Genomic DNA, 16,525 nt, shown 5'->3' on the forward strand with positions numbered 1-16,525 from the left:
GCTTACAATTGCTTTCCAGTGTTTTATTGCATTGACTCTTCTTGCATGCTCTGTTGACTCTTCTTGCTGCTTTCGTGTCTTGTGCGTCCCATCCTGTCTCGTTGTGTGGCATCTCTCGTCGTTCGCACATGGGCATTTTGCATATAATATAAATCGCATCACCTTTTGTCCTCACCAGAAATGGTTTCTTCGGTGAGCTCTTACAGTCAGATGTCATTTTGGTTTCATTGGCAAGTATTGTTTTACCGGATGTTTTTCTGAACGGTAATCTTCAGAAGCCGGTCATCTCGTATATCTCGTCCAACTGGAGCGCGATCCGCTTGTGGCACTTCAGTTTCATCGCTTCGAGAAGGGTTCATGGACCCATATTAATTCTGTGGTACCGCATTCGTACCCTTCGCACTGTTGTTCTTTGTCTACAGTCATGGTAAGAGCTGATTGGTCTACCAATCCACCCCGAGGCATCTGCGCAATACGATAAGTCGTGTTCCTCTGTCTCTCGATGCTCCTGAATTGAATGGCTACACTTAGGCTGGTCTCAGGATGACGATTGGGGCGCTTCGATCTCCAGCATGAGGTTTTACATGGACGGTTCGTGCAAGTACGCTTGTGGGAGTTTCCATGAACGTTTGAATCACTGTGTGGTCCAAATGAATGGGGGGACCAAGTGCGTGGTTCTTGGATCGCTTCCGTTGGAAATACAATTATTTTATTCGTTGAGCTGCCTCAGTCATGCAAGATGGATATGGATGCATATGAGTTTCTTGCGCGCTAGGCTAAAGCTTTGCTCTGTCTCCTCTATTATTGCAGGGCTGAAAAGGAAATATCCGGGTCGTATTGTTCAATCATAACAACTGTTAGCTAGACAACTAGCTTGACTCTAGTAGCGACTGTCAAAGCGACGATCGCGCAGTTTCGCAAATTCGTTTGCACCTGCGATCGAGAACGTTGTGGCCGTGTGACATCTTTCGCTGCGGAGCTGCGAGCACGCCTGCAGACAGGCCTAGGGTTGATATTAATCTCATTGTCTACTATACATTGCTGCATGGCTTAAAGTTCTATGCAATGTCACGGACTGCGGGCTGCCTCGGTGCAGCCGTACGGTCTGGCACATGTGGGGTGTAATCTCACCCTTGGATCTCTGCCATTCTGCGTCTGCCCGAGGCCTCGTTTGCGACCGCGTTTCACTTTAGTTAAAAGCGTTGGTCGGCGTTGCAATCGCGGCTTGTTTCCTTCTTCCTTACTTTGCACGTACGTACATATAAGAGCGGTCAGTCGTGTCGCGCCACCCCTAGGCGTATATGCGCCTACGCCTCTTTACGACCTTTGACGAACCCATAACGCTGCTGATACGACCCCCACGATTCACGATTGCCTAGATGTACGCCCATTCTCAAATCGAGACGTGTTCTCCTCGTGTACTGTGGAGAGAACATCGAAAAACCAGACGGGTGAGCACTTCATTCCCCATTTCGAAGGCGCATGCTGATAGATCCTGAATTGCTTTTGTTAAAGTTACGGGAATGGGACTCGCTGCCCTGCTTCAGACTCAGACTTGAGAACCGCCCGCTCTTCGAGTGCCAGGAATGTCGCTTCGCAAACGCATTTGGTATCATTTGTCCATGGTGCTTGTGTGCTTGTGAAGAACCACTCTATCGCGGAGTACGCAGACGCGTCAGCTCCCCATCTTTGCTCAGTAACGCGCAGAAGGCACAGCTGAAAAGGATAGAGAGGCATTCTTGTGCAGCTCTGCGCGAAAGCCGGTTTACTGCACCATGCACATCGAAATTGGTTACAGGTCCTGGGGAACGCCGCAAAAGGCACCGTCACGCTGCGATATATTCGGCGACAGATGTTGTGGCGCAGGCCTCTGTGGTATGGTTACAAGTGATTTAGCCTCTCCGTTTCTCATCTACTCTGTCCTCTTTCAGGACGAAGGACTTCAGTCAGTTGCACTGCACCTCATGCAACTGCAGAAGGATCCTGTGTCACCTGCGACGTCTCCAATGCCTTCTGCTGAACTCGAGGACGGCGATGCATCAATTGAGGTCGTTCACATTCCTCCAAGCCCGCCGACGTCGTCGACTCCGTCGCATCGGACGCTACGACACAAACCTGGAAGACTTGTCTTACACCAGAGATCTTCCGGTTCTCTGCGCAGACGTGCTACAATCTCCGAATCCACAGCACCTCACAGACAAGGGAGAAGTATGCGCTTCCCTGTCCCCTCGGGGAAGGTGGATGCACTATCGAGTGCGTCGCAGCCGCGCCACACAGAAATGGACGTCCCTCTCGGTCATCCGCGTCGGCCGCTGTACACCGCGATTCGCAACAACATGTCTCCGCCCAGAATATGCGAAGCGCCAAAGTTTACCGGGCACGGACCCCCTCTTCCGGCCGTAGACGATAGAGTGTCGCGGTCGCTCGATCTCCCACGGCCTACGCCAGACGCCTTGCGTACATTGACAGCGCCGCAGCCTCCTCGTTTCTCGACGTTAGACATGCACACGGGGTGGTCGGCCAGCGGCTTAGCGGAGCTGCGCATGGGTCTGGCCAGGGAGTCCGCAGGGGAGGGCGTCCCGTACAAGTACAGCTTCCGCGATTCGACGCATGACAGCCCCACGAAGAAAGAAGGCAAGGGCCTTCGTGGGGGACTCAGATATTTGCTCTCTCGCAGGAACTGAGGCACTGGGCCCCAAGTGAAAGTAGATAGTGGCAGCTACCACCAGTGCGGACCATTGCAGGCGAACCTGTTTCCTTGAGTGTGCGGTTCCACGTCTTGCGATATATACCTATGACATATGGTCTTCATGCATGCGCTATGATTGAAAGTGAAATAATTCCAAATGATCCGTGAACTAGGAAGGAGCTCACTTTCATTCCAGTGGGAGAACCCACTGAAAGTTCCAGCATGCTTGAAGGTCAATCACCGGGGTGTCATCTGTATCTGCAAGCTTCGTCAAAACTTGGCCTTGTGAAAACCCACAATCATACACAGAATGCTGACTTACTTTCCTAAGGCTGCCTGTTAGTGGACGCGCCTGACTGGCGCAGCAGCGCAGAGTTACTTGGATAAGAGGCACCATCGTTCGGAACTCATGAAGTAGAATGGAGGCGTCCAGCCGCGAAAACCGCTTCAGTCGATCGATGGGCCGTGAAGTCGTTGAGGTAATTCCGGAGGCATGAAGAACCAGATGATATCACGGGATCACCTTCTGCAGTGATAGTCTCCCGTTCCTACCGTATTGATTGCGAACACAATGCACTAGTCAGGATCGAAAAAAATGTCTGCACCCTTGAATAGCGGAGCTCTTTACTTGCGATAGCTTGACTACTGAGCTTTGTCCATGTACGGACATTGTCCACTAGACCAATCAGGCCAAATTTTGAGAGTGCCCTTTGCCAGACGACCAGCGCTACCATCCTGCAGCGTGACCTGTGATCTACGACCATGAATAAATGCCGACGAACAACCGCGCCCAGCTCCAAATACCTGCAAAATCATCGACATCGGGGGGAGTATAGAATAAGAGACGAAGTGTGACTGGTGGGCACCGGCAAGACTGGCAGATGAGTATGCAACATCTTGGAGTCGGGAAGGTGTCGAAGCGCTTCGGAGGTGCCAGCTCATGAGTCAACGTCGTTTGCACGTAAGAGACAATCTTCTCCCATCTCAAATGCCGCAAGTTGGTACTAGACAGTGTTGAACATGACGCTCCGAGATAGGGTGAATTGCCGGCGATGATTGCGTCAAACAGAGTTGGGTGTAATCGGGAAAGCATGTTACTCACCGTCGGCGAATTGAGCTGGCTCTGAAAGTCTGACGCCTTCGGTGCATTGTCCATCTCGAAAATGTCGAACGCTATCCTGGCAGAAGTAGCGCATCATGACCGTTGGGACAAGTTGCGATATCGAGGGAAATCGATGGACAGCGGCTGTCAGCATCCGGGTAATATTAGTGCGCATGGAGTCAATGGCTCGCCTGAGGCTGTAAACTATCCGGGCGAAGGCGCTATATTTTGGCATGTCTCCGGTAGAAGATGCAAGCTTACCGTGGACTGCGACAGTTCCTTCTACTGGCCATAACCACATCATGATCAGCCGCATAGCCAGTCCTCTGCATACGTATATTGACGGGATTCTTACCTCCATCATGACTGTTAGAAGACGTGTTTGAGATCGTCAACGCCGGAAGCAGATACGGAGCCGGGCCACTGGAGCGCCACTCCGGATGAGTCGATTGCGCGAAGAATCTTCGAATTCTCAGCTCTGTGGATAACCATGATAAAGCGCGACGCCAGTTTTATCACCAGCTATCCTCTCTCCTGTCAGCTTTTTCTTCCTAGCCGTTAAACTGACAATGCATCCTGCGAGGGATGATGGACAGGAGCCGGACGAGGAGACTGCGTTGCTCTCTCAGTCGCGAGCGGAGGGAAAGGTTCCTGAGCAAGCGGTGACGCCGCTGCCCAAGTTGCAGATCTTCATTCTTTTGTTGCTGCAACTCGCGGAACCCATAACGTCTCAATGTATATATCCATTCATCAACCAGGTGAGCCATTTGCGTCGATAACGGTTAATCGAATCTGACGAATGTTGTACCCGTAGCTCGTCAGCGAGCTCGATATAACGGGTGGCGATGAGAAGAAGGTTGGATATTACGCAGGGTTAATTGTGAGTCTTTTCAAGCATTTTCTTGCTTCCCTACAAATGGCGGGATAGGAGTCCATATTTTTCGCTACCGAGGCGATGTTCGTGCTCCAGTGGTCGCAAGTTTCAGACCACATTGGCCGCAAACCAGTCCTTCTGACAGGGACTGGCGGACTCTGTCTCTCTATGATATGTTTTGGCCTTTCCAAAACATACTGGACCCTCGTCGTCAGGTGTGTCTCTATCCATTTACACGGTTATCCATGTTCTGACCGATATCTTACTCGACCGAAGTCGATGTTTAGTAGGCATGCTCAATGGCAACGTCGGTGTCATCAAGAGCATGATGGGAGGTAGGCTTAATATCTTCTCATCCGGCCGTAATGTTACTTACTATTCTTACAGAACTGACGGATTCTACCAACATGGCCCAAGGCTTTTCTCTGATGCCAGTAGTATGGTCTGTCGGAGCAACTGTAGGGTTGGTCTTCCCTATGACACTGACGGAAGTCTTCATGCTGAAATTTTCTGCAGCCCATTCATTGGAGGAACGCTGGCGAAGCCTCATGATCGCTGGCCAGGTGTCTTCTCTGGCCCCTTTTGGATCAAGTATCCCTATTTCTTACCTTGCGCCACTTCGGCTGCTTTTACTACGTTTATCTTTATTATCGCGGTGATCTTCTTGAAAGAGGTTTGTGCACATCGTATATTGTTGTTTGAGCTCAATGGTTTGACATGATTGGTCCGTCAGACTGTCCATACGCCTTCCCAGAAGAATACTGGGGCTTCGGTGTCTAGGGAAGATACGGACTGTGTTCAGCTGGAGGCCTTCACCAAACCGGCGACACTGCGGTCATTGATGGTGCGGCCCGTCCTTCTGTCCGTGGCAAATTATGGCTGTCTGGCTCTCCTCGATATCGCATATCGTGCAATTCAGCCGTTATTCTTCTCCACGCCCATAGAATATGGCGGTCTTGGTCTTAACCCGGCCGCCATTGGCTTGATCCTTGGTGCCTTTGGCCTGATGAATGGAAGCTTCCAGGCACTCTTCTTTTCCAGGGTTGTACATCGGTGGGGTCCAAAACGTGTGCTGATGACAGGCATGGCATCTTTCGTGCCAATTTTTGCGATCTTCCCTGTAATCAACCTCCTGGCCAGAACGCGGGGCACGACGCCCCTTATCTGGTGTGTGGTTGCTCTCCAGCTGGCGATATCCGTGGTCATGGACATGACCTACGGTAAGTAATGGACTTTCAGCGAGACTCGATGGTGTTGGCATACTGAGAAACTCGCTAGGCTGTGTCTTCATGTTCGTGACGTCATCCGCCCCAAATAAACGTTCACTTGGTGCGACGAATGGGATCGGGCAGCTTGTTGCCTCCATCGTGCGCACCATCGGTCCTGCGTCGGCTACGTCGCTGTTTGCAGTCTCGCTAGAACGCAACTGGCTAGGAGGATTTGCAGTCTACGGGATCCTGATACTGTTGGCATGTCTGCTCTTCCTCGTGAGTCTGCCCCTGCCCCGCCATCCATGGAAGCACGACGAATCGCAATAAATTATCCACTCCTGAGCGACTCATGTAAGCGCGTTCAGTTTTATCAGTCTTTCTTGTGCCCTGATGACTCTGTTCTTGCAAGACAAAACCGACGTGTGGGCGTTATCCCTGGCAGACGACTCGCACGATCTTCGCTTCATCTACATCTGTATACATAGACTGCATCTCTTTGGAGTTCGTACGCGGACGTTGTAGCTGTTACATTCTATGTTGTAAATTTCAAATGTGTCCCTACAACTCTTGATATTCAGTAGCTTTTCCATCTGGACAATGCGTGGGGATGGGAGTGGTGGGTAGTCGTTCTCAAGCATATCGCTTGACGGCGACATCAGAGTTGCGTGGAAATAAAAGGAAAATAAAAGAAAATGAGGCGTTGGGAGCTTGCTTGCCCATTCAACGTTTGGATTGAACTCAAGTAACTTGATCCCAGGTCAATCTCTTCGACAGTTGTGCTATGTCTGTGCCAAGGACACAGTAGTATAAGGTGTATTCATTATGAACGGCAGTCGCATTGACCTGTTACTGATACGCAACGGCTAGTCTCACCAAAACTCGTTCTGCGCAGGGGTTTTCGGAGCAACTTAGTAACATACTATCCGGTTAATACATTAAAAAACTTGACTGTCAATACCTGAAGTGAACTGCTGAACAGCACATATTCCTACATACGCAGAAGCTGAGGTGCCCGAGATATGAACTTGTACGAAATGCGCCGCACTGGCATAACTGCAACTAAACAATGCCATATTCGAGGAAGATCAATCGTGGCCTGTAACGTAACAAGCACGTTGATCTCTGAACAGGGCCGATAACTGGGGGTCTGCGTCGACAACCAGAACCATCCCGTCGTTGTACAAATGTACGGGAAGCGGTACGAACAGCGGTGCGTCTCTCTCCATTTGGATCGCATTCGGGTCTTTGGTGCGATGACTACCGTAAGCGGGTCAGCAACATGCGACTTGCTATGCAAGACGAATACTCAACACACGAGAGAGATGGGCTTGGACACGGGCTCTGCGGACCCGCCCTAAGTCCCTAATGTCACTTCCGTACGTGCAGAGGGTACAACGTGCAAAATTGGTATTGTCGTACTCAGCGAGCGACTTCTTCTTGCGCGCCTTTTCCAGGATCTTCACTCTATCTTCTGTTGTAGCGGTAACTCGGTCCCACAGATTCTGAGATAGCGGGGGGGAAGTGATGCGCGGTCAAGGAATGGGAAATCTGCATAGAATCGGTCATAATAGGATGAGGTCGTTAAAGCGAGGACAACACCTACGGCTGCACGCCAGGTCATCACGAGCTTCGATTCTCCCGGCACGCTGCAGAGTCTGCACGATACCCTGGCATCCAGCTCATCCATCTGGGCTATGGTAGCCGTGCCCGCATCCATCTCACATGCCTCGATAACATACACGGCTTGTTCACTGCAAGGGCGAATTGGTGCACGCGTCCGTTGCTTTCGGTTGCCAAACTCGCCCTGCACGGCGGCATCGAAGACAGGTGTGTCAACAGAAGGAATAAAGGAATGAGACAACGAAGGAAGATTGGCGTATCGGTCTCCGTTTTCGGCGTTCTTGGGCAGGCGATAGTGTGATGCCACCATGGGCCAGAACAGCATGCGTCGGCATGACGAGCATTCAAATGCCGTTTTAGCAAAGTTCAAGAACTCCAGGGGCTCCGGGCAGCCAGATATCGATACGATATCCGTAAACTTGGTCTTTAAGCGTGCCATGACATCTATTTGCCAGCGCGAAATGAGGTCAGGTAGGATTTGATCGAATGCTTCGTCTGTGATATGTATGGAGCTAGGCAGCTCGACGATGGTGCGAATCTCAATAAATGAAGTGAGATCGACTGCGTGAGGGAATGCATCATTTGCTTTGAGTGATGTTCCCGCTTTCTCCAGCGAGGCACTCAGCAGTGCGAGTCTGCTTTTCACTGTTCCGATGCGCTCCCACTTGAGTCTACGTTCTTGCCGTTTGGTCATGAATGCAACGAGCTTGGGCTTCATTTCGTCCTAATCTTTATCCATTCGTTGATCATGAGTGAAGATTAAAGTGCACGGCGAAAGGAGCATACCTGCATCGCTAAATATTTCAGCCACGTCCACCGGCGGGAAAGGACGTATTGCATTCATAAGGGGTCCCACGTATGCTATCTCACCACCAAAACCAAGGAGAGAAAGACGTTGGCAGATTGTCTCAACCCTATCATTCTTCAGCCGTTGATGTTGCGCGTAATATATGATCTCCCGCTCTGTGATGAACATCTAGCACACGGCGACATACTGGCGCGTACATATGAATCGGAGGGAATCAAAACGAAGCTCAAGTTGGAACTTACATCCAGGTGCTGGTCAATGAAAGCGGTCCGGGCTGAGGTCAGCGCTTCCTGCTCAGCCGGAGTCCGCATTTGCTGCCACAGCTTCTTCATACGTTTGACTTCAGGAACGTGGTAGGTTCTGACAGGCTCTTCGGCAAAAGTTGAATCCCATGTTCATACATGTAATCAGGACATACCTCGTCTTTGAAGTGGTACACACAGGGCGACATACTGCACTGAATCATAGCGGAGTCGTATTAAGCTTACAACTTCCACAATAGCGAGCGCTGAACTCCAAAATGGGTCTGACCTCAGGACCAGTTGCACCACATTTCTGACAATGGTGCCCAAAGATCAGGTCGGTATAGTGATGTTCACGCAAGTACGGTGGACAAGCAGCCAGGTTCTCGTAGCCTTTGCGAACTTCTTTCCAGACTGTGTCCATGCTGCGATCTATGAGGACATCCCTGAAGGGTTTATTGGTGAGAATCAAATTCAACAGATCTTCCGGGAATAGAAGGCAGAATATCTGTAAAATGACATGGTTATTCAGTAGTGCAGTCCCTACGATGTTTCCACTAGCCTCGAACAAGATATCAAGAGGAACGTCCATCAATCCCGGTGAACTTGGGTGTTTGATGGCAGGCTGCTGAGCTTGCATACGACGCCGCTTGCGAATTGGTGGGAGGACTACCTCCACAACCAGAGGGTGCTTTCCCGCTTCGCCAGGACCTTGTCTTCCCTTCCCCAATGTCAGCGCCATCATGATATCTGCAGCGACAAGAGTAGACGAACTTCATTCAAGAAGAAAGGCTGATTACCGCCAAATTGACAGTCCACCGGCGTCTAAGCCTCGAAGCGTCACGCGCGAGCCGAACCTGCCGAACGGCGCCGAGAAGGACCCCGTGAACCGGAGGCCGCGACACGAAGGGCGGGGCGCGAGGGGGGCGTGAGAGGGAGCGGCGCGGGAGGAGCAGGCGAAAACCGCGGCGGGAGGGCGCGCGGTGCGCACATCAAATATATCCGCCCTTTTTCCGGGCCAGGGAGGGCCAGGAAGGAGGGGCGCGTTCAGTAGGGAGGGTCAGGGAGAACAGACAGGTGCCCTGGCGTCGCCCAAAGGGGGAGGCCCCACAAGCGCCCCGCTGGACTGTAAACGCGCCCGTCAGGACTGTAAATCTGGCGACCCGAAGCAAGCTGGAGTGGGGGCTGAATCTCGCGGGGAACCGCGCCGCGGCCCCCCACGAACGCGCGGCTGACCGACAGATTTACAGTCCTCAAATTTACGTCCCCTCGGCGAGCTCCGAGTCCCCATCAAGCCCCAGCGCTACCTCCTGCCAGTGGTGCCGCCCATATGTTTAGTTCATGATCCCATTAATTTATTCTGTACCTAGTTTACTGCGTATATATATTTCTCTACACTCACACTGCCCTGCCGGAGCCTTATCTACTGCATCGCGGTTCACCAGCCTTCGCGTGCGGCATGCGCATGTTCTCTCGCATTTTTTCATCCACTCAGCGAGGCTGGCCGGGGACTCGCGCTCGCGCGACGCGCGTGGACGGATTAGGCAGGAGAGACCGTAAATGGACTGTAATTCTGCGCGTGACCAGCGTGACAGGACTGTCAATCTGGCGGAGGAAGGCCCGGGCCGCCGCGTGGCGTGACTTCTAATCGTGACAGAGTTGAGTGCGAGACACGTGTTGACGTCACGAATTCCGCTGTTACAGATCTACCGTGACCGAGTCGGACGCGTACCTGCGTAAACTTAGTACTTTGCTCTTCTGGTTAATTCTGCTTGAATTCCACTCGAGATCAGAATTCAGGAATCGGACGAACATGGCACCTGCATCCGCTGCCTCATCATCAAGAGCGCTCAACGCAATCCTGCCGCTAATCGCTGCGGGACAACCATACGAGGCGCATCAGAAAGCACGCACATTCGCCTCGCGGTATTCCAAGTCAGGGCAATATGATACCACCATAGACGTCCTCTTTCAGTCCGCGAGAGAGCTGTTGAAGGTGGGCCAGCAGGGCAGCGGCACTGATTTGGCAAGCTTCCTGCTGGAGGTGTATGATAGCAATGGCGAGGAGGTCAATGAGGAGAGCCGGGGTACGTCCGTTTGTGATGCTAAGTTGAGTCAGTATAGATGACCAAACTTATGTGCGTCAACAGGACGCTTGACACAGTTGATTGCGCTCACGGGTTCCGAGGGTGCATGGCGAAAGACGACGATCGACAAGGCTGTTGCGTGAGTGAGCTGCTGTACGCATGTCCAGTTCCGCATTTGTATTTACAATCGGTCAAAGATGGTCAGCCAAGCATGGCCTATATCCCGCCGGCGATCCTGACTTGCATCACTATGTCGGCGAGCTGCTGTACAAAGGTTGCACACCTCTGTCTCTCGAATAGTTTGGGCGCTAATGTTTCACGTCCGCAGAGGGTGCATTTGATGCTGCGGAGCCACATCTTCTAGCTGCAGGGAAGCGAGACAGCGCGCGACTCCTTGCTCATATGTTTGCTGAGTGGGCTTCAGCAACAACAGGCGCGACACCCGGAGCATTTGCTCTACACGGAATAATACCGTCAGTTACTCTCTCTACATAGATTGAGCTGGTGTATGCTTATGTTTCACGCGCATATAGTTATCTGCAAAATGGGAACATCCTTGCAGCACGCACGTTCATCACCGAATTCGTATCGCAAATTACGACAATTAAGCCGTCACTTCTTTCCTCGCTGCAGCCGAGACCTATCTCTGTGAGCAAGGAGGGCACTATAGACGATATCGTGTATACGACAGATTCCGTCATGAACTTTTCGCAATTGGCTGTACGAACTTGCCAAAGAGCACAAGGGGATCAGAACAAAGCGATGCGGGAGGCCTGGGTGCGGCTGTGCGGGACGTATCAGAGTAAAAGTGGACTGCTGGCTGTCAGGGGAGTGAGGAAGGTCAGTTTCCGGCTAACTTGTGATTTTACGGCTGTGTCCATCTTGCGCCGCGCTGCCGCGTTGTGATATTGTACACGCTCCAATTCTTGGTACTGGAGATTCATGTAGATAGCGTTTCCGTTCGGCATTCTCTGCACAGTCTATCCTTGGAGATCTCTGCAGACTTTGACTAATTGCCTCTTCATTTCCTACAGACCTTAATCGACCTAGCGGAGCTCTACTTCGCTATCCCTCCACCACGGACACAGCCAGCGAATCCCATGGCAGACATGCTCTCTGCTATGCTCGGCGGCAGCGCATCTAGTTCAGCGCCTGCCCGACGGGTACTTTCCCCCCTGCCGCCGAGCAGCTCCCCAGGATTGGACTAGTTGCCAAGCGGTACTTCTCAGGCCCCGTGTATTGTTACAACACTTTTCTACGTTTTCCTGTGTTCGGAAGTGAATGAAGGTTGTACTGAACCGATTGCAAACCGTGCAAATCGGTCTGTTTCTACCCATGTTCCAGATAAATTTCAGGAGAAATAGAGCTCGTGGTGGACCAACAAATCGTGATCTATTTTTCTCCACCTTCCTTCTCAGCCAACTCAGTTGTGCGGTTGGAGCGTAATGAAACAAACAATCCAAAAGACGTTTACGCGTTTACGCGAGACATGTGACTGACGAGACATATTGGCGCCCTGGGACGGAAGTTGGCCACGACCACCGTGCACAATGGTAGCACTAACCATATCTGCAGTAGGCCGCGTTCCCCTCGCCCGGGGATTGCCCATCATCATCACGCTAGACAAAGGCGTGGAGGAGGCTACGATTGCCGACGTGAAGGCTGCTATCGCGGCTAAGTACCCTAAGGTACGTCTCGGCGACGTTCGTGTAGGACAACAGGTCTGTTGAGCGTGCGGCATCGTTTTCAGTTTTACCCGGCGCGTCAAAAGCTGGCCTTGAAAGATGACAACAAGGCACTCGCCGATGAGCTCACCCTCATGACTGCGGGGATTGTGGACGGCGACAAGGTGACGGTGAAGGACTTGGGTCCTCAAGCCTCATGGCGGACTGTATTTATGGTGGAATATGTCTGTAATGTTGTAGAACTTAAAGTGGTTGCATCGCTGACGTTGATTCACAGCTTGGACCCCTCATTATCCACCCCTTGATCTACCACTTCCCGAACATCTTCTATGGTGGACCTGTCACGCATAGTATACTACAAAAGTGCGTAGAACGTACTTATTTTATATTTACGTGGCTTATTGGAAGGCCAGATATGTGTACGCCTTCGTGCTCTTGCACTTTTTCAAGCGTGAACTCGAGACGTTCTTTGTTCACCGGTTCTCCCATGGGACCATGCCGGCCTCCAACATCATCCGGAAGTTAGTCGTTCATTCGCATATACACCGCTTTTTTGACTGAAGGCGTGTTGGTGTGTGAAGCTCGGCACATTACTGGATATTGAGCGGCGCGCTCCTGGCGTACAGTCTCTACAGCCCCACTTACTCCGCCGCATCCCCACACATCCTCGGGAGCATTCGCAATAATCCTAACTATCTCTGGATTGGCACTGCGCTCTGGCTCGTGAGTTTGCATCGGCTTGTAAGGCTATATGCGCTTTCACTGATGTTTACATCAGTTTGCCGAGCTCTCCAACCTGCATACTCACATCACGCTCCGCAACCTTAGGCCACCCGGGTCGAAGGTGCGCGCGATCCCGTATGGGTACGGGTTCGCCTTGGTGTCATGCCCAAATTACTTCTTCGAGACGTTGGCATGGTCCGTCATTGCCGGCATGACCGGCAGTTATGCAGGTGAGTACTATGATTATTTTTTATCCTTTCTCTGCATCCCCGTTTGGATCTCGCGAGCCCGTCGTGCGATATGACACTGACCTGTCTATGCAGCGTGGCTCTTCGTCTTCGTGTCTGGGTATACCATGGCGAAGTGGGCTCTCAAAAAGCACAGGGCATACAAGAAAGAGTTCGGCAAGCAATATCCCCCCAATAGGAAAGCCATCTTCCCATTCATCCTGTGACGCGTCTGCATCTGCTTCGTCACCATTCGAACATCTAATAGTCCTTGCAAAACGTCTTACTTGCGTTACTCTTGCTCTTCTTGCAATGTTTTATAGTGATGACCGCACGCCAGAGACTGATCTTCCAGGGGAGTTATGGTATGCTGTATGCTAACCACATCTCCCCAGCCGTCTCGTCACCGCCTAGTCCCGCCCCGACCCATTCTTTGACCAGATTCGCCATGGCAGTCTTTACGACCCAGCCACCCAATATGATCAGAGTTGTGAAAACCGGCGGGCAATCGAGCACAACTGCCCGTGGGAAAACAATATCAGCGATTATACAGCCAAGGGGTACAGACGTAACGTACCGCGCAGCCCGAACCCGGCAGACATGCCGCCGAGCACATTGCGCACGACCCATTCACGGTCGAGCTTGTCCTCGTCGAGTATCTCGAGTGCGCGCACCACGACGGGATGTGTGAACGTCTTCGCGTTGGGATGCAGCGCTTGCGCGTGATTGGCTGGCGATGGTGCCGTTGGGCGCCATATGGAGAGCAAGAACAACAGCAACAGCTTCGTCAAAGAGGAATAGAGCAGAGTGAGTGGCACGTGCGAGTATCTGGCGGTCGTCAGGTCGGAGAACGTCGGGCAATTCGTAAGACGGTTGGCATACCTGAACTCCTGCCGGATACCGGACATTTGGGGGTCGGTACGAAATCGCAGGAGCTTGAGAGTGCGTGCCCAGTGTAGGGAATTGAGGACTGTGAAGCATCCGATAACGATGCCGACGTGAAATGCGACAGTTTCTGCGAAAGATCAGTGATGAATGTACTATGCAGTACGAAATTCATGAAGATGTACATACCAACGAGGCAGCCGACGAATATTCGGAGGAAGCCTTCGACGGCGGTTCGGTTCCAGTTCGCAAGGTCGACCTCAGAGCCGTCAGGACCTCGTCCAACGAACGGGTTACTGGCACCTGCATTGAAGCTTAAGATCATCGGAGACTCACGAATCCAAAGCAGTGCGCACTCAAGTGAGTCCACCTGATGACTGGGATATAGTCAGTAACGAATACTCCGACATCCGAAGAGCAAGAAATACTGACATGCGTCGACCGAAATCAACGCGAGGCCGAGCTTTACGATCAACCACCGCCTCGTCTACCGACACGTGAACAGAAGGTTTATTAAGGATGCTACAAGGCACACGCGTACCTTCTCTCTCCCCCAATCATTAATGTGTCGCAGCTCCTCTTCATACCCCTCCTTCGTCTCAGCACCGGCGTCCGCGCGCCCGCCTTGTCCTACCTTCCGTGCTCCCAAACCGCGATTGAACAACAAATGCCGGTACACGTCCCTCTTCAGCAGAATCAAGTCAAGTAACAGTGTCAGGGTGTCATGTTCGACGTATGGGTCTGCAAATGCGTGGCAAGCAGTCTGCCACGGCATGAAGGGTCATTCTTCGAGGGAACATGGCAGCTTGAGAGCGACTTGCGCATTGCTCTAACCGCAGGTTGTAGGCGGATTGATAGACAGTGTATAAGTAAGGCGTGGGGTGTGTGCAGCTCGTGCAGATGGGCATGTCAGGAGGTCGGGAAGGGTCAACGTTGTGGAAGTCCAGTACTAAGCACGTGCGCCGTGACTGCCGATTGATCTCACGATCCGAAATTCTTGACACCTTTCAATCCACCACCATCTCCTGCGAGTAAGTTCACTGTGCCTACAACATTTATCTGAACTGTTGTCGCTGCAGCTATTCAAGTCCACCTCGTGATTGTCAGTGACGTAAGATCTCTAAGCTACAGCCCCAGTGGTTCGACTTGCCGCACCGCTATTTATCCGAATTATGCCGTCGTCCCCGTCCCCCGCGCTACCTCTGAAGGTGAACCCAGCCACTCCTTCAAGACCAGGAACCAGCGCGGGGGCCAGTTCGACCGCCGCACCCACTCCTGTCGCGAAGGCCCCCCCGAACCCATCGGACATTTCCAGCCCTCACGAGCTGACTGCATTCGTGCGTTTATTTAATAACCAACGGCATGTTTGGATACTGATTCACTGCATCAAAATATGCTGCGCCATCAGGTGGAGACTCTCCTTGAAGAGTTGGATACCAAGTTTGACGACATGTCGAGCCAGATATTGGACCGCAGTATGTACCCTTCTTCATACGTCTCGAGGTTCTGCCCACTAACTGTCATCCAGTGATGCAGATGTCTAGCAGGGTTGATGCTCTAGAGGCGGCGATCCACGACATCATCCATGGCGATACCATGCCGAGCTCGCCCGGTCTTCCTCAGTCGCCATCCGCGCCGCAGCGGAGGAACGGAAACGCTACGGGCTGATTAATTACCGCTTCTAGTCTTTACATACCCCTGCGATATCGCACGAGAAATATACCACTTTCATCGCCGTGATGTTGGCCGTTTCTTACGAAGGATAAACACGTTGCATCATTGTTGAATTCGCACCAGGTATATGATCGACTAGGATTTTCCCTTGTATCCTAAGCTCCTCAAGGCCATTATGGTAAATCAAACGAGCTTGATGCTGCGCCTTTGATGGAGTGTATTCTAGTGGAACAAACGGAGAAACTGACAGATGGTACTGCGGTAGTCGGTGGTATGTGTCAGCCTCTGCACTCCCTTCCCGATCGCATGGCTTCCTCAACCGCTGCAACATCTCTCCCTTCTCCCTTCTCTCTCCTCAAATAAGTTTCTCAGCACACCAATGGATCTCCCCATCATCAAGTTAAACTCCACGGTACATTCCAGACTGATTTACATGCTCTTCTCGCAAAAAAGCGCGTAAATGACTATTCCACCTCCTGGGGACGTTCCGGACTCAATTCTGCATAAAATGCTGCACTTTCTATATGATTCTTCTCCTTACCGCTTCGAGGACCCGTGGCGCAGCGGTAGCGCGTGTGATTCCAGACGATTACGTAATACATGTAACGGGAAATTCCACAAGGTCATCCGTTCAATCCGGGTCGGGTTCAACCTCTCACTTCTTTTTAATAAAATGATGTGAGTGGGTCCCAGAACCT

At 51.9% G+C, this 16,525-nt stretch overlaps 7 protein-coding genes and 1 non-coding gene across 8 annotated transcripts; 6 read left to right on the forward strand and 2 right to left on the reverse strand.

Moving 5' to 3' along the window:
• Window positions 1–1,379: 1,379 nt before the first annotated feature.
• On the forward strand, window positions 1,380–2,684 carry SCP_1304020 (hypothetical protein; the record flags this gene model as incomplete). Its single annotated transcript, XM_027763697.1, has 3 exons — window positions 1,380–1,451; window positions 1,516–1,875; window positions 1,932–2,684. The coding sequence occupies 3 exons, from the start codon at window positions 1,380–1,382 to the stop codon at window positions 2,682–2,684; spliced, it is 1,185 nt and encodes a 394-aa protein (XP_027619498.1).
• A 1,676-nt stretch (window positions 2,685–4,360) lies between these two features.
• SCP_1304030 (Efflux pump azaL) lies at window positions 4,361–6,203 on the forward strand (the record flags this gene model as incomplete). Its single annotated transcript, XM_027763698.1, has 8 exons — window positions 4,361–4,549; window positions 4,606–4,671; window positions 4,720–4,880; window positions 4,942–5,000; window positions 5,053–5,128; window positions 5,182–5,338; window positions 5,399–5,885; window positions 5,944–6,203. 8 exons carry the CDS (start codon window positions 4,361–4,363, stop codon window positions 6,201–6,203), a joined length of 1,455 nt encoding a protein of 484 aa, XP_027619499.1.
• A 1,137-nt stretch (window positions 6,204–7,340) lies between these two features.
• Window positions 7,341–8,214, reverse strand: SCP_1304040 (hypothetical protein; the record flags this gene model as incomplete). The annotated part of the gene is made up of 2 exons (XM_027763699.1): window positions 7,341–7,424; window positions 7,480–8,214. The coding sequence occupies 2 exons, from the start codon at window positions 8,212–8,214 to the stop codon at window positions 7,341–7,343; spliced, it is 819 nt and encodes a 272-aa protein (XP_027619500.1).
• Window positions 8,215–10,359: 2,145 nt separating this feature from the next.
• Window positions 10,360–11,841, forward strand: SCP_1304050 (Golgi to ER traffic protein; the record flags this gene model as incomplete). Its single annotated transcript, XM_027763700.1, has 6 exons — window positions 10,360–10,633; window positions 10,697–10,772; window positions 10,831–10,907; window positions 10,962–11,106; window positions 11,167–11,473; window positions 11,668–11,841. 6 exons carry the CDS (start codon window positions 10,360–10,362, stop codon window positions 11,839–11,841), a joined length of 1,053 nt encoding a protein of 350 aa, XP_027619501.1.
• Window positions 11,842–12,183: 342 nt separating this feature from the next.
• Window positions 12,184–13,495, forward strand: SCP_1304060 (Putative enoyl reductase; the record flags this gene model as incomplete). The annotated part of the gene is made up of 7 exons (XM_027763701.1): window positions 12,184–12,321; window positions 12,384–12,542; window positions 12,596–12,681; window positions 12,732–12,839; window positions 12,900–13,041; window positions 13,097–13,271; window positions 13,365–13,495. The coding sequence occupies 7 exons, from the start codon at window positions 12,184–12,186 to the stop codon at window positions 13,493–13,495; spliced, it is 939 nt and encodes a 312-aa protein (XP_027619502.1).
• A 133-nt stretch (window positions 13,496–13,628) lies between these two features.
• On the reverse strand, window positions 13,629–15,061 carry SCP_1304070 (Arv1-domain-containing protein; the record flags this gene model as incomplete). Its single annotated transcript, XM_027763702.1, has 8 exons — window positions 13,629–13,786; window positions 13,846–14,096; window positions 14,151–14,283; window positions 14,343–14,456; window positions 14,510–14,530; window positions 14,586–14,640; window positions 14,695–14,916; window positions 14,975–15,061. The coding sequence occupies 8 exons, from the start codon at window positions 15,059–15,061 to the stop codon at window positions 13,629–13,631; spliced, it is 1,041 nt and encodes a 346-aa protein (XP_027619503.1).
• Window positions 15,062–15,325: 264 nt separating this feature from the next.
• SCP_1304080 (hypothetical protein) lies at window positions 15,326–15,821 on the forward strand (the record flags this gene model as incomplete). Its single annotated transcript, XM_027763703.1, has 3 exons — window positions 15,326–15,490; window positions 15,562–15,628; window positions 15,682–15,821. The coding sequence occupies 3 exons, from the start codon at window positions 15,326–15,328 to the stop codon at window positions 15,819–15,821; spliced, it is 372 nt and encodes a 123-aa protein (XP_027619504.1).
• Window positions 15,822–16,376: 555 nt separating this feature from the next.
• SCP_t1304090 lies at window positions 16,377–16,477 on the forward strand. The gene is made up of 2 exons: window positions 16,377–16,412; window positions 16,442–16,477. It is a non-coding gene; the product is annotated as a tRNA-Trp (tRNA).
• Window positions 16,478–16,525: the final 48 nt, after the last annotated feature.

This window comes from Sparassis crispa (genome assembly GCF_003851025.1).
Source record: "Sparassis crispa DNA, contig_000012F, whole genome shotgun sequence".
Lineage (NCBI taxonomy): Eukaryota > Fungi > Basidiomycota > Agaricomycetes > Polyporales > Sparassidaceae > Sparassis > Sparassis crispa.